Source organism: Delphinus delphis, chromosome 7 (genome assembly GCF_949987515.2).
Source record: "Delphinus delphis chromosome 7, mDelDel1.2, whole genome shotgun sequence".
NCBI lineage: Eukaryota > Metazoa > Chordata > Mammalia > Artiodactyla > Delphinidae > Delphinus > Delphinus delphis.
In genome coordinates, this window is record NC_082689.1 from 66,161,106 (window position 1) to 66,175,566 (window position 14,461).

At 34.8% G+C, this 14,461-nt stretch overlaps 1 protein-coding gene across 1 annotated transcript in view; it reads right to left on the reverse strand.

Moving 5' to 3' along the window:
• Nucleotides 1–14,094, reverse strand: part of CSRNP3 (cysteine and serine rich nuclear protein 3) — a 69,361-nt gene extending 55,267 nt beyond the window's left edge. Inside the window, exon 1 of the mRNA XM_060015688.2 lies at nt 13,947–14,094. Within this exon, the coding sequence (XP_059871671.1) occupies nt 13,947–14,094 (148 nt within the window). The remainder of the gene's footprint in view (nt 1–13,946) is intronic.
• Nucleotides 14,095–14,461: the final 367 nt, after the last annotated feature.

Below are 14,461 nucleotides of genomic sequence, written 5' to 3' on the forward strand. Positions count from 1 at the left end.
CCATCCCTGTGAAGGCTATTATTTCTAGCACTCCATAATCCTTCCACATATATAATTTTCTCTGCATGGGCTGTACACAGGGCAAAGAGGTGAATGGATAGCAAACATGTCCTGATGCTGGCTTCACAATTATATGAAATGGTGTAATCTGTGTAAATGTCAATTTATTTAGTTCTTGGTTCATACTGTCTTTCTGCTGCTATTGCCCCTAAATAACAAAGGTGCCTAACTTTGTGAATTTCAGAGTCCAATTAAATGAAAGAACTGTTTGGGTGTTGTTAGTAAATATTCGCTAACACTGATGACAATGAGAGCTATGTTAATAAGATAACACACTTCAATTTCCAAGAGGGGGAAAAAGACACTCTTAGTTTTTCAAGCATCTGCTTAAAGATAGCATAGCAAATGACCTATCACAACTGTGCTGAAAACTCACAGATGGAACATTTTTGTTGGTATATCATACGTGACTATGATCTGTGTACAAAGATCATTGAGCACCACACACTTTGAACTCTGTTTTTCTGTTGCTGTGGAACATTTTCATTTATTTGTCCTCTAGCCCATTTCTGTAGAATTGGAGAATAGACAGTGTAGCTATATGATCAGAATTGGGGGTAGCCTGTGTCAGCGGAGGAGAAGGAAGCTGATGCAGTTGTCAGTCTGGAATTGTGCCTGATATTCACACTCAAATTCTAACTGAGCTAACTGACCACAAATCAGACAAAAGCTTACAGCATAAAAAGACCTGAAATGGTTGAGAAACATAAGAGAAAAGCCGGATTATTTTTTTTAATATTTAAATATCTATAAATTATTGCCCAGATTATTTTTTCATTTTAGTGTAATGAGTGGCTTTCCCCTCTATTTCTTACAGTTTTAAGAATTTGTAATGAGTCAATATTTATGAAAATTAACAAAATACCATTTTCTCAGTTAAGAAACACTAAAATTTTATACTCAGGGCATTCAAAAGGATAAAGGAAAAGTGCAAAATAATTTTTAAATGCACAAAAAACTGCTGGGTTTAACAATAATCATAGAGCTAACCAAGTAGTTAACAACTGGCTCTCCATAAAAATACATTTATTTATATAAAGAATGCATAGCCCATGATTTACAAATAATAAAATATAAATATTCTTTATTGTAATTCTATTTAATCAATTGATTCTCACAGAATCAATTATTAAAAGACTTTTGTCTAATTTTTGTATCTATCACCAACTTCTGGTTGCAATTGATAGATGAGTGTAGTTAGATATGAATACTGATTGATATTTTCATTTAAGTAAATGGGTAAAAGGAAAATGAAATATCAAAAACATGTTGAAACTTCACTCATTCATCAATGACATGAATGACTTCTCTCCTAAGTAGAATAATAATTTTTGATGACTAGAAGAATATTCACGTTTTTGTGCTATTCACAATGTAAAAGGTACAGAAATGATATAATTTTAATTTGCATTTTTCACATTTTTTCCATCGCTCTTCCATTGCACAATCTACAAAACAATAAATGGATAGCCCTGATGTGTGGTATTTGCCAATTTCTGTGGAGTAAATAACTCCACCACGGCTGGCAAGTAAATATAATTTTATTTCAATATAATATTTATGGGAATAACTCAAAGTACAAAATAAACATACAAGCAAAAGCAAAACAGCTCTTATGATAACCATCAAAACAGTGTAAAACAGTAGTGTTAGAATTTCACTGTTTTGATGATTATGGTGACATTTTTAAGATTATTTAAAAATCAAAATGGAGTAACTATGATTCAGGCATCCAAAATGGAGCCGGGTTACCATTGTAGATGTGGTTTCAGACCCATTCCTGCATCACTGAGAACTTGAATTTTCTCTAAACTGTATCAAACTGAAGGACACCACCAGCCATTTTCAAAACAATATCTGCTAGCAGCTGCTAGCTGCAACCTTGTAGTTTCAAAGTCCCACTTCCACCTTTGCAACTATGTAATCATTTCAGACCCCAAACAAATCCTTGCTTAACAAGCACCCTTAGTTCTTGCCAGCTCCAGTCCTAATTACTGACAAACAACTATGGAACCTTGTAGTTTTTTTGCCGTTGTAAGCCTTCCCCATTTTGTAGTCCTAGCAAACACAATTCAAGTGCTTCTTAAATCTGTTGTCTCCCAGGCTGCAGTCTTAACAAACCCCAAATAAATTCCTCTTTATTTCAATCAGGTCTCCGTTTCTGAAAATTTGGTTACCATTACAAGCAATATTTTCACCCATATGTCCTCAAAACTTTGGACAAATGAATGCAGCTTATATAATACTCTGACATATACTCCTTTACACATGCATAGTTCTATTATTCAAGAATTCTAAGGTAATTGATTTTGCTACTCTATACAAAACACAAATTTGAAAATTGGAGAACTAAATGATTACCAAGAATAACCACAAAAATAATATTTAAAAAATCTTTGCATGTGGCAAATTTGTATTTAATATTTTGGCAAGCATCTTGTGGTTTTTTAAGTATTACACAGACAATATAAAGGTAGTCTTTATTAAAAGCAAGGGCATATATGATAAATTATAAATGTTTTTACTTTTTAGGCAATACTAATAAAAGCTGTACAATGAAGACTTTCTTGAATTAATGATTTTATTTTATACTTAGAAAATTAAATCACACCCACATAGATTTCTGCAAGGGTTAAATTCAAGCCTAGATTAAGAAGCAAATCAGAGAAGAAAAAGATTTCATTGAGCAGGTCCTTTGAGGCTTCCATAGAAAGGGAAAGGTGCATGGTTAAGAGTGGAGGCACTGGAAGGAAGCTGGCCAGGGTTTGAATGTGGTTCTGCCACTTATTAAAAACAGGACCCTGAGGGCTTCCCTGGTGGCGCAGTGGTTGAGAGTCTGCCTGCCGATGCAGGGGACATGGGTTCGTGCCCCGGTCCCAGAAGATCCCACATGCCGTGGAGCGGCTGGGCCCGTGAGCCATGGCCACTGAGCCTGTGCGTCCGGAGCCTGTGCTCCGCAACGGGAGAGGCCACAACAGTGAGAGGCCCGTGTACCGCAAAAAAAAAAACAAAAAACAAAAAAAAACAAACAAAAAAGAAAAAAACAGGACCCTGAAAAAAGTCACTAACCTTCTCTGAGTTCCAGTTCCTTCATGTGAAAAATTAGGATTAAAAGTAATAGGCATTAACTGTATAAATGCATGTAAAGTATAGCAGTAAACATCATTTTTTTTAATCTCGCATTTCTTTTACCATTTGAAAGGAAACCCACCCTTCTTGCCAGGTTGCAATGGACTCTGCCTCTTAACTGGAAACTTTAAGAGATGCTAACTGGAACAGTAGCAATTGGTTTTTTAATACACATTCTTACTTATTACTTGTTTGCTGTCTGTGCTTTGGGCCTGAGCCAAGCACACGCCTCTACCCTATGATGCTTTTCCTGCTTACTACCCTTTTCTTTTCCTAATCCCATATTCTGAGTATATAAGTATACATTTTCAGTGCAATCGACTCCATTATCTTCTTTCTCCCTCCCTTCCTCTCCCCTCCTTCCTTCCCTCTCTGACTTTTAAGCCTCAAGTTACTATCCATTTCTTCTAGTAAATTGTCCTTGATAAATGTTATAGAAAATTTTCCAGAAATACCTGTGCCAACACTTATTTCTCTGTCCTGGTACTTACACAAAAGTCACACTCTCTTGATGTTCTGATGGTATCTAGAATTCAGGAGAATAAGTCCAAAAGACATCAAACACCTGCTGTGACTATTTCCCGTAAATCCTATCCTAGAGTGCACTCATAAAAGCTCTCACGTTTCCATTAAGATGGTCTACAAGAGAGCTCTGCAAATGGCTGATGCTAATGAGATCATAGATATTTTTAAAGCCTGATGTGGTCAATCAAAGGGGAGGCAGCTGACAAGACACCCTCTTCTCTGAAGCTCTGAAGCACTTCCTGCGGGGAAGTGGGCCTGGCTGGGAGGTGCCACAATGCCCAGCCTTACACCCTCAGTCATAACAACGTCAGCAACTCTTCTTCCCTGTTCCTTTTACTCTAAAAAGAAAATGTCATTCAGAAAAAGACTAAGTGCTTCAGCTTCAGAAAAACCTAAGAGGACAAAATTCTGACTATCTGCTATGCAATTTAAACACAAAGGAAAGAGTTAGTCAGCCAATACAGCTTATTTACTTTGAACCCAACCCATGTAATATTTACTGAGTGTCTCTCATTTGAAATGGAATCTATGTGCTATTTTATTAATTAACAGTAGATTATACTATATTTCCTAAACAGTTAGGAGATGTTTTCAGAAGTCTGAGAAGTGATGCTCGAATGAGAAAGACTGTTAATGCTGTTTTCAACAATAATTATGGGAAACAATATGATATAACAATACAGAAGTACAGGTTCCAGAGTCACACTGATATAAAGACTAAAAGCTGGCCCCACTACATATTAGCTTTGTGATTCTGGGCAGCTACTTAAAATCAGCATCAGATGCTTCATAGGTTATGCTAATTAAGATAACATACATAAAATGTAAGTGCAGTCCCTCGCACTGAGTGTTTAATGAAAGTTCAATAAATGGCAGCTAGTACTGCTATGACTATTATTCTGAACCCTTATGACTTTTTAGGACTAATGCCAGCAAGAGTGGAGAATATACTTTGGAAATTCTTACTTCCATAGCTGTTGTGTTGAATCTCATGATATCCTCTGAATAATGTTCCAATGCCTAGGCCAGGAGTAGCAAACAGGTAGTTAGTAAATTGAATACAACCTCAAGAAGAATTTCATTGGATTAGACAGGGTTTATTGTTATTATTGTTACCATTAAGTCTAATTCCTTTTAGGGAGGTATACTCTAGATCCGCCATACCTTCATGTCATACACCTGGATGCTTTCTCACAGTTCTATAACTTGCCTGGTTCTGAAGATATTTGGATTTGCATCTCTAATCTATATCTTTTCCAGACTTCTCTCCCAGCCTACCAAAACCACAGCTATCATGTGTCTCCTTCCCTCTGGAGAGTTATTCTCTGCATAGGTAGTTTTCCAAAATAACTGTTAATAAAATTTGTGTTGTCCCTCATTGGAACCATTATCATCATCATAGCTAACACTTCTTGGGCACTTACTAAATATGAAGTACAATGTAAAGCATTTTGCCTATATCGCCCATTTAAGCCACCATTAAACTTATAATGTAGATACTATTTTTTATTGGTATTTATAGATGAGGAAACTAAGCATCAGAGATACTACCTTACTTGCCCCTGAGTAGACAATCTTTGATGAGAATATAAGCAATTTGAGTATAGACATTACATTTTTAACTACTAGATAGACTACATAGGCCACCTATATGTGGAATTTTTTTTTTTTTTTTTTTTTGCGGTACGTGGGCCTCTCACTGCCATGGCCTCTCCCGTTGCGGAGCACAGGCTCCGCGCCCATGGCTCACAGGCCCAGCCGCTCCGTGGCACGTGGGATCTTCCCGGACCGGGGCACGAACCCGTGTCCCCTGCATTGGCAGGCGGACTCTCAACCACTGCGCCACCAGGGAAGCCCTGTGGATTTCAATAGACATTCCAAAGGAATCATCCCAAAGCGATTACATTAATGGTGGGAATTCCAATTATGTGGTAGAAGATATTTTAGGACAGAAAAGCCTCTTAAAGTATACTGCCTAAATGCCTGTACATTCTGTGGACAAATAGGGTTGACCCTATCAATATTAAAACACAATTAGCACATAAATGAGACAAATGTAGATATTTAGTTTTATAAATAACATTCCATGGCTTCAAATGACTATGCATTTTAAACATATTCCAGATAAATCATTCCTTCCAATGCATCATTCTTTTGCAGCTTTCTTTAGAAATTTTTAGTTAGAATATTCCTTTGTGGTAATGAGATGTTCTGGAGTGTTCACTTATACATCTCAGATAAAGACAGCTTTGAAGATAATTTTTAAAATTGTAAGTACATGAATAGTCTATTTATTCTCCAACATTTCACTGTCAACAGAACAACATACACAACTCCTTATTCCAACCATCATTACTTAATTTTACTCAGTCCTTATGAAACTGTCTTTTTTACAGTTCTAATGTACTATTCTTTGAGTGCATTATCTGTTTAATCAAGACAGCCCAAAATGTCATCAATTAAAATAACCCACATGATTGTCTTCTTTTTGGGGGGTGGAACCTACAAACTAAAAGCACCAGATGGAATATTCTATTGGACTTGTATATAGGTACACTAATAGTACACAAGCATAAACACTGAAAACACAAAGATGTCCTCAAATACAGTGCTATAAATAACTCAAGCAAAAAAGACTACCAGAGGCATATTATATTTGGAGGGAAAAAGGATTATCTGAATCTTATGCAATTTAAAATACCTTAAAATCAATCTATTTTCACATTTTTCAAATGAAAAAACATGCTATAATCACGGTCAGAGCTACTTGTAACAGAACTAAAACTAGATTGAGGATCTTCTGGCTCCTTGGTTGTGGCTTTTTCAGTTACAACAAATTGAAGGAATTTGCAGTAGAGTCTCATTCTCACAAATTCACCTGATGCACTAGGGAAAGCAAAATCATAGCAAACCTAAATATTTTTCTTTTACAATAGCTCCCACACACAAGCAGCTACTTTACTGATAAATAAAGAAACAATATTCTATATTAACACCATAGAAGAGGCAAAAATGTTATGTGGGATTTACTGTATATACACTATAACAGTGTATAGTGTTAATATTTTGCATACTTATTTTAGATTGCTCCTTTTAAAATATAAGTGAAAGTGAGAAAGTACAGCTAAAGCAGCCACCACCCCTTCTTATATCCTTTCTCTCTAGAGGAACCAATCCCCACATTGTTGTGTATCAGCCCTTCCTATGTATATTTTTACTTCCATAAAATAGAGTGTTGTCTGTGTGTTTTAATTATGTAAGTACTGTCTTATTTGCAACTTGTGTATTTCACTCAACAGTGTATATATATATATATATATATACACACACACACACACACACACACACATGTACGTTGTATACATATATATAAACCTGACTCTTCAGTTCAATCTGTTATCCAATATTTATTAAGTGCCTACTAGATACTAGGCATACAAAGACTGAGTTCCTGCCTTTGATGAGCTTACACTCATTCCTTTAAAACTCATTTTGACGGCTCTGCTTAAAGGTAGAATGTAAGGACATGCAGATAAGGACAAATAGGAAGGTAGCATTCACAGTGAAGGCAAGGTGATCTGTTGAATATGAGGCAGGAGGTGGAGGGACTTGATGAGTCTGATGAACACTCTGCTCTTTGAGATAGAAAAGAAAACGACCGTGGGCACCTTAGGAGGATGTTTTGTGGCAGTAACAGGCAGCTGAGTTTGAAAACATACAGTTTCGTCATTTTCTCCAAAACTTCCTTAAAGTGTTCGGATGTTTTGAATAAAAAGGGAATATGGAGTGAAGGATATGGGAGGAAAATGGTTGAGTCCAAGACTCCAAAAAAAAAAAAAAAAAAGCTGAAATAATGGAGCGATTGTAAAGGGTTGAGTGGAAAGATATGTAAAGACAAGACGTGGGTGTTATGTTGGGGGAAAACAGGATGAGGTGAAAAAAATGGGTAGAGGGAGAAAGGAAGTGGAAGGAAAACAGGTTATGGTCTGAGTTTGGAACACTGAAATTTGATATTTCGGTAATAGAGCTGTACTAGTTTATAGAACCATCCTGGGTGAAGCGGTGGACGTAAGCAGCTATATGGAGTGGAGGTAAAGGACGTGAACGGACTGGAAGACTCCAGAATAGAGGTGGTCAAGGAAACATGAGGCTAATGGTTCAATGAGCCATCACATGGCTACTGACATCATGGCTTGGTGGGCAAAACTGAGATGGAAAGAAGTTAGAAAACCATTGCCAAAGGTTTTGAATGTTGGTGAAATACCAGGAGATTCAGGCAAAGAGGATGAGTATCATGAGAGACGTGGTAAAGTGTTCATGGAGAAAGAAATATTTGATATGAGCCTTGTAGCAGGTACATAACTTTATAGTTAGAGATTGAGAGGCAGAGTAGAAGACATTTCAACCTGAAGGATGGTCTAAGTAAGGTCAGAGGAGGCAGCAATGGTTGACTATTTCTGATTTATCATACTGGATCTCTCAGGTCTCTCAGATGAAATGATCTGAAAATAATTCCACTGTACCAGCCAACGGCTTTTATAGTACATTCAAGTGAGTATTTTCCAAATGGACCACTAACTCGTATCTATTTCCTCCACTCGTAATTGTGCCAACTACTTAAACTCCCACATTTCCACTAAACTAAACTTAATACTTAATGACTCAACTGGTCCATGTCTGGTGTTCAGATAGGGACATGACCTAGTATAATAGATCTGCAACTGGTTCCAGGTCTGATCTCACAAGGCTAGGCTATTTGGTTCTTTTCCAACATAAGGAGCTGCAGAGTCAGAGTCTGGAGATGTCTTAATTTAATAGCTCATCAGAGGTGCCTTGACCTACGCTGCTTATCTTTTCCCACTTGGTGTCTGCTCTAACTTAAGATGCTATTTTGATCCTTGTTCTTAGAACCATATTATTACAGGGTAGTAAGGAGCTTTTGAGGGTCATGTGGTCCTAAGTCCTGCGCAAAGACTTCCCTAAAATTTCTATGTTCAGTTTCTGCCTTAACACTCCTCCATTATTTCAAAAATCACTGATCTAGGGATAGATTGCTATGTTTGTCTTTGCTATAGTAAGTTCTCAAATTAATACCACAATGCTGAGCAGACATGATCTGTCACTGTATCTCTGAGTTGTATTTATTACTTGTAGTCTATCATTTTGACATGTCTGAAAGCACCTACCACAGAGACTGTAACATAAGATACACTACATTTGTCAAAACTGAATCTAGATTTTCAATGCATTTTAACTGCTCGGTAAAGAGAATAGATATGTTTCGGTCATACTTCCACTACAAAGTTTCATGTCAAGATCTGATTTCTTTTGATTTTTTGTCTCTAATCCCACTATGAAATGTGCAGTCATTGTGAGGGAAATGACATTGGAGGAAGACTGTGACTTGGGTGTACATGGCAGCGTATTTATGCCTGTTTATTCAGAGAGAAAAGAGAGGGAAGTAAGAAAGAAAGGAAGGAAGGAGGGAGGAAAACAGATTAAAATCTCAGCCATTGGATAAATTAATAATATATCTCTGAATGTTAATTTCTACTTTTATAAAATGGGTACAATAATGGCTCCTAATCACACAACAACTTTAGGATATCAAATGAACCCAAGAATGTGAAAGTGTAAATTAGAAACTCTTATCCCTATATAAGACATACACTACCTGTTTTCGTGTGCAATTTAGAATACCTATCATTTTGGCTTTTGATATTTCCACTTCCTAAATACTATATATTTATCTGTAGAAACACTCTGTTTCAGGAAAAATGTGTTCCTTTCATCATACAGCTTCTCATTACTCGTGTGAAGCGCCAGGAACCTTGAGAGGGCAGAAAAAAAAATCATTCCAGCTTCTCTGTAGCTCTCCTTTTGACAGCACTCAAGTACAGGCTGATTGGCTATAGAGCCACAGGGATTTGATGAAACAAAGTGTTCCACAGCAATACAGAATCCAGCTACTTCTATCTCAAGGGAAGTATAAGATATGACCTTGGTTCATTGCTGGTAAGTATGCTAGTTGCCTAGCAAAACTCAAAAGTCCAAGGTAAAAGCCATATGCCTTTACTGATTTATATTTTGAAGCTTTTACTATCATAATGTGATGTGCTGCAAGTTGAATAGCTTATAGAAAGCTTAGGATAGATGGAATTTTCTACTACCATAGCTGCTGACTTGTACCACACAGTTTTATCAATTCCTATATTTGCAGTGATAACAAAATGTTATGTTATACAATATGTTAATGCTTATAAAGCACTGAGTGCATCTGACATTTTAAACTTGAAAGATGAGCTCATGATGAGTGAGATTTAAATAACTGTATCTTAAAAGATCTCAGTGTGAAGCTAAATTTGGTTTCCTAATACTATACAAATTTGATAGTCATCAAAAATCCTTTTTTACTCTAAGGTAACTACTTTTTTTCTTGAAAGTAGAAAAATATATTAAAGAAATAAGATTCATCAATAACAATATTTCTAAAAATGTATGTTCATAGATTCATATGCAGATAAGATCACTGTACTTTAGCTGAAAAAATAAATAAAACATTTTATAAAAATTTGTGCATCAATTTGGGGCTAGCAAATAATCTGAAATACATTTCTAGAAACAAGAAATCTTTTAAACTATTTCTTTTACATTGGTTAACATGTTCAGATCTTTTATAAAGCAAATATTTGAGGGAGAATTTTTGATTTTTGGGGTTTTTTTCTCTCACTTTTTCTTTTTTTCCTTCTCCATAATGTGAATATGGTGAACTAAACAGACTATTAAATCAAAAAGGCACTTTTTATTAAATCAATCATTTAATTATCTTTAAAAATCATGAAAAATCTCCACCAGATTTCATTTAATACAAAGTTAAATCAGCAATTTCATAAACTAACCATTGCCAACTACCACTGATAATAAATAATGAGTTGAAAATTTCAATAAATTCTTGGGCATCACAAAATATTTCTATTTTCTTCAACAGGAAAAATAACATCTGTTGGACATAACTCATAAAAACCCTTTACTAGTTAGCTGAAGTATTGCATGATTTAGCTGATCATGCCATTTGCTTACATAAACACAATCAGAACTACAGTTATCATTTTAGTTTAAATTTAAAATTTCTTTGTTGTGGGATGTATAAATATTAACTGAAATAAAAATTAATAAATATGAAAATTAATCTATCATTCTAATACTTCAACAAATCAAATCGTTTTCAGTTTTTAAAGCACCTTACCATTCTTTGCCATTATGATACAGAGACTTTCCCTGACAGTGTAGGTAAAATTTTGTGTTCTGCTTTTCTTAACATTATCTCCTGTCTTCATACCTATCATGTAAATTAATTAATTGTATAAGCTACCATAACTTAATGCATCATTTCCCCACTCTTAGACATGTTACCTTCCTCTTCCCTGCCCCAGTTCCCATTTTTTGTTATTTCCCTCAAGAACCAACATTTTCAGTTATGCACTTTTCCCCATGTTTTTGATGTTTCCCCCTTCAGATAAATTCTCTGAAGTACAGACTTATAGATATGAATATCATTATGGCTCTTATATTTCCAAAGTGCTAAACAGACACTTTTATAAATTTCATTGCCATCAAAAGCAATATGGATGTATGCAAAATTTGTACTGCGACCTTCACCAGCACTTAGGTATTAGTATTTTCTGTTGAAGGGAGGAACACTAATTTCAAGGAGATGAAATTTCCATGATTTCATACTAATGAAATCTCATTAGTATTATTTTAATCTGTGTTATTACTACTGGTGTTACATGCTTCAAAATATTTGCTAATCATATTTCCTATCATGTAGATTATGTTTGGGGGTGTGTATCTTAATTTATATAAAAATTTATGTGTTTTTTTATTCGCTATTCAGACAGTAACGCTTTACCATATTAACTATTAACTGCAAATATTTTTTTTCCAATATAGATTATTTTACTTTGGGATTTTTGGGGATCAGGTATGTTTAATATTTTTATATAAATATGTTAAGTATTTTGCAATGTAACTTTTTTATGTTACTTCAACACTCAGATAACAATCCTACCAAATATGAAACTTCCCCTGTGATTTGATTTTTAAAAATATTTGTCTACTTAATCCATCTGAAATGTATTTTGGCAATGTTGTGAGATGTGTTATCTAAATTTTTCTTTTTCAAACTCTAATACCAAAACCATTTATTAAATACTCCTTTTCCCATTGTTTTATAATGCCCTATTCATATACACTTGTGTGTGTGTATATATATATATATATATATAAAATTCTTATCTATACTATGTTGAGATTTTCTCTATTTTCCTAGATCTAACATGGTACCGAAAATGTTAAACTATATAATTTTCTACTATTATTTGATATCTGGAGTGGCTTTTCAACATTTATGGCTTCTTTTAAAAAATATCCCTTTATTCTCATTAGCTTATTTTTCCAAATGGATTTTTATTATTCCATCACCTTCTAAGAAAATCCAGTTGAGGGTTTTATTGAGATTATCCTTTTATATTCATAAATTAATGTGGAAAGCTTTAACAGATTTACCTTTATAAATGTTTACCAGAAACATAACCTGTCTCTTCATTAATTCCAGTATTCTTTTCTAACTCACAATAAATCACATTTTAAAGATATGTCCAATATTACATAACTAAAGGGCAGAGTGAGATAATGGAAAAGGTGAAGGCTATGGGGTGGAACACATAAATATATGGACATATATATACGTGTGTGTGTGTGTATATATGTATGTCTAGGCTTTAATCCTGTGTGATCTTGGGCAAGATGTTTAGCCTCTTTGATCCTCAGTCATTTCCTTCGTAAACTGAAAGTAATGGTACTTCCAGGATTGCTATAAAGAATAGGAATAATGTATATAAAACTACTGAATCACAGCATGTACCCAGTAAATGTTAGCTATGAGAATAATTTTTAATATAACATGCGCTTAGTACTTGACATTTTATAAAGTTCCTTCATATGTATTATCTCACTTGCTCTTTGATCTTCACAGAACCCTGTCAGATGATGATGTTGTTGTTATTATCACTGTTAATATTAAGGCCAAATAGGTAAACATATATCTTCTTTTGAATCAAAACACAAGCTCATTTCACATCATAATGATATATGTAAATGTATTTGAAGATCACCTACATCACACAGGAACCTTGTCCCTGAATATTTGATGATTTTTTCCTGTTATAATAAGTGTAGTTGCCCTTTCATTATATTTTCTATTAATTTTCCTTGCTTAAAGGAATGCTGTCGATTTTGTATGTTTGTTTTGTGTTCAATAGTTTTACTGAGTTCCTTATTACCTCTTAAAAATATTGTTAATTCTCTTGGTTTTCTGCGTTGTCACATTTCCAAAATAAATTTTATGTTATGGAATCACATATTAATAAAATCAGCTACTTAACTGAAAAATAAAAAAACTAAGACTAGTTATCTATCATATCATAATATATTAAAATCTTCCTGTTGTAAATATAAATTCAAGATTATTTAGCTATTAATAGTCAGTTTCCTTTAGCCTGTAGATTGTATTTCCTTACAAAATCTTCCTGTCAGTCCTTCAAACCTCACCTTGTCTGACAGGAAGGAGTGATGTTACAGTGTGGCAGAAAAAGGAAAAAGAGAAAGCATACACCTTTTTTTCCTTTGTGGGCTTTAAATATTATTCTTAAGGATAAGAGAATAAAGGGATGAGTGGAAAAGAGGTATACACTGCACTCGCACACTTGGGAGAGTTTTGCTGCTTTTTCATTTCTTAACGCATGGTTGGCTATGCTCTTTCCCACTGAACCTAGAACTTCCACTGCCAAATACATCCTCCCCACTTTATGTTTTCCTCCTAGAATATCATTTCAGCTATGGGAGGATACATATTTTTGTGCCTGGACTTGTCCTTCCCCATCTACTGTTGGAGTAGGGTGCTTCCTTTGAAAAGTAATAATAAAATGTCATTTTTTCCATTGAATCAGTTGGTTAACACTATCAAATAATCCACTCCCAAAAGCATTCTAAATAAAGGAACCCACTGATGCCTCAGAAATATTTCATTTTTACTTAATCATGTTTTGTTTTTAGCTCAACTGTAAAAACAAAAACAAACTAGTAATAAAAGTTAAAAAATGACCAAGATGATACAATTATTTTCACTGTAGAAGCAGACAATCGGTTTCAGGTATAGTTTCCATACTCACGGGGAAAATGATTAGAAGTGGATGGATTGACACTGTCCCCACTGTCAGCACTTTCACTGCTGGAAACTTCATCATCTGATTCCCGCACAGAGGAGCAGGGGGAGGAGCCGTCAACTTCTTCAAACTTCCTCTTTAAAATTCCACTCATCGCTGCAGCGCTGTCACATGTACCTGTAGCAGGAACGGGAGCAACGAAGCATTGAAATATCTGACCGCTGATGTGCAGCCAAGGTCGCGGAGTCATTTTTATGTGGCTTTTTATACATGAGCTGAGCTTTCCCTTGAAAGGATCACTAAGCAGTTTTTTAAAAAACATTTACAAATTAACAAAAATTAAATTAAATATGAGCAGTTGACCATTTGCTTACCAAAATGTATCAACTTTTTTAGACATAGTTCATTTTAATGCAATACCTTTATTCCTTTTGTTGGCAAATTGAGAAAATCCACCTAAGTCCATAAGATTCTGTATCGAAAATAAACACCAATGTTCCCCAAAGTCCTAAATGATTGCT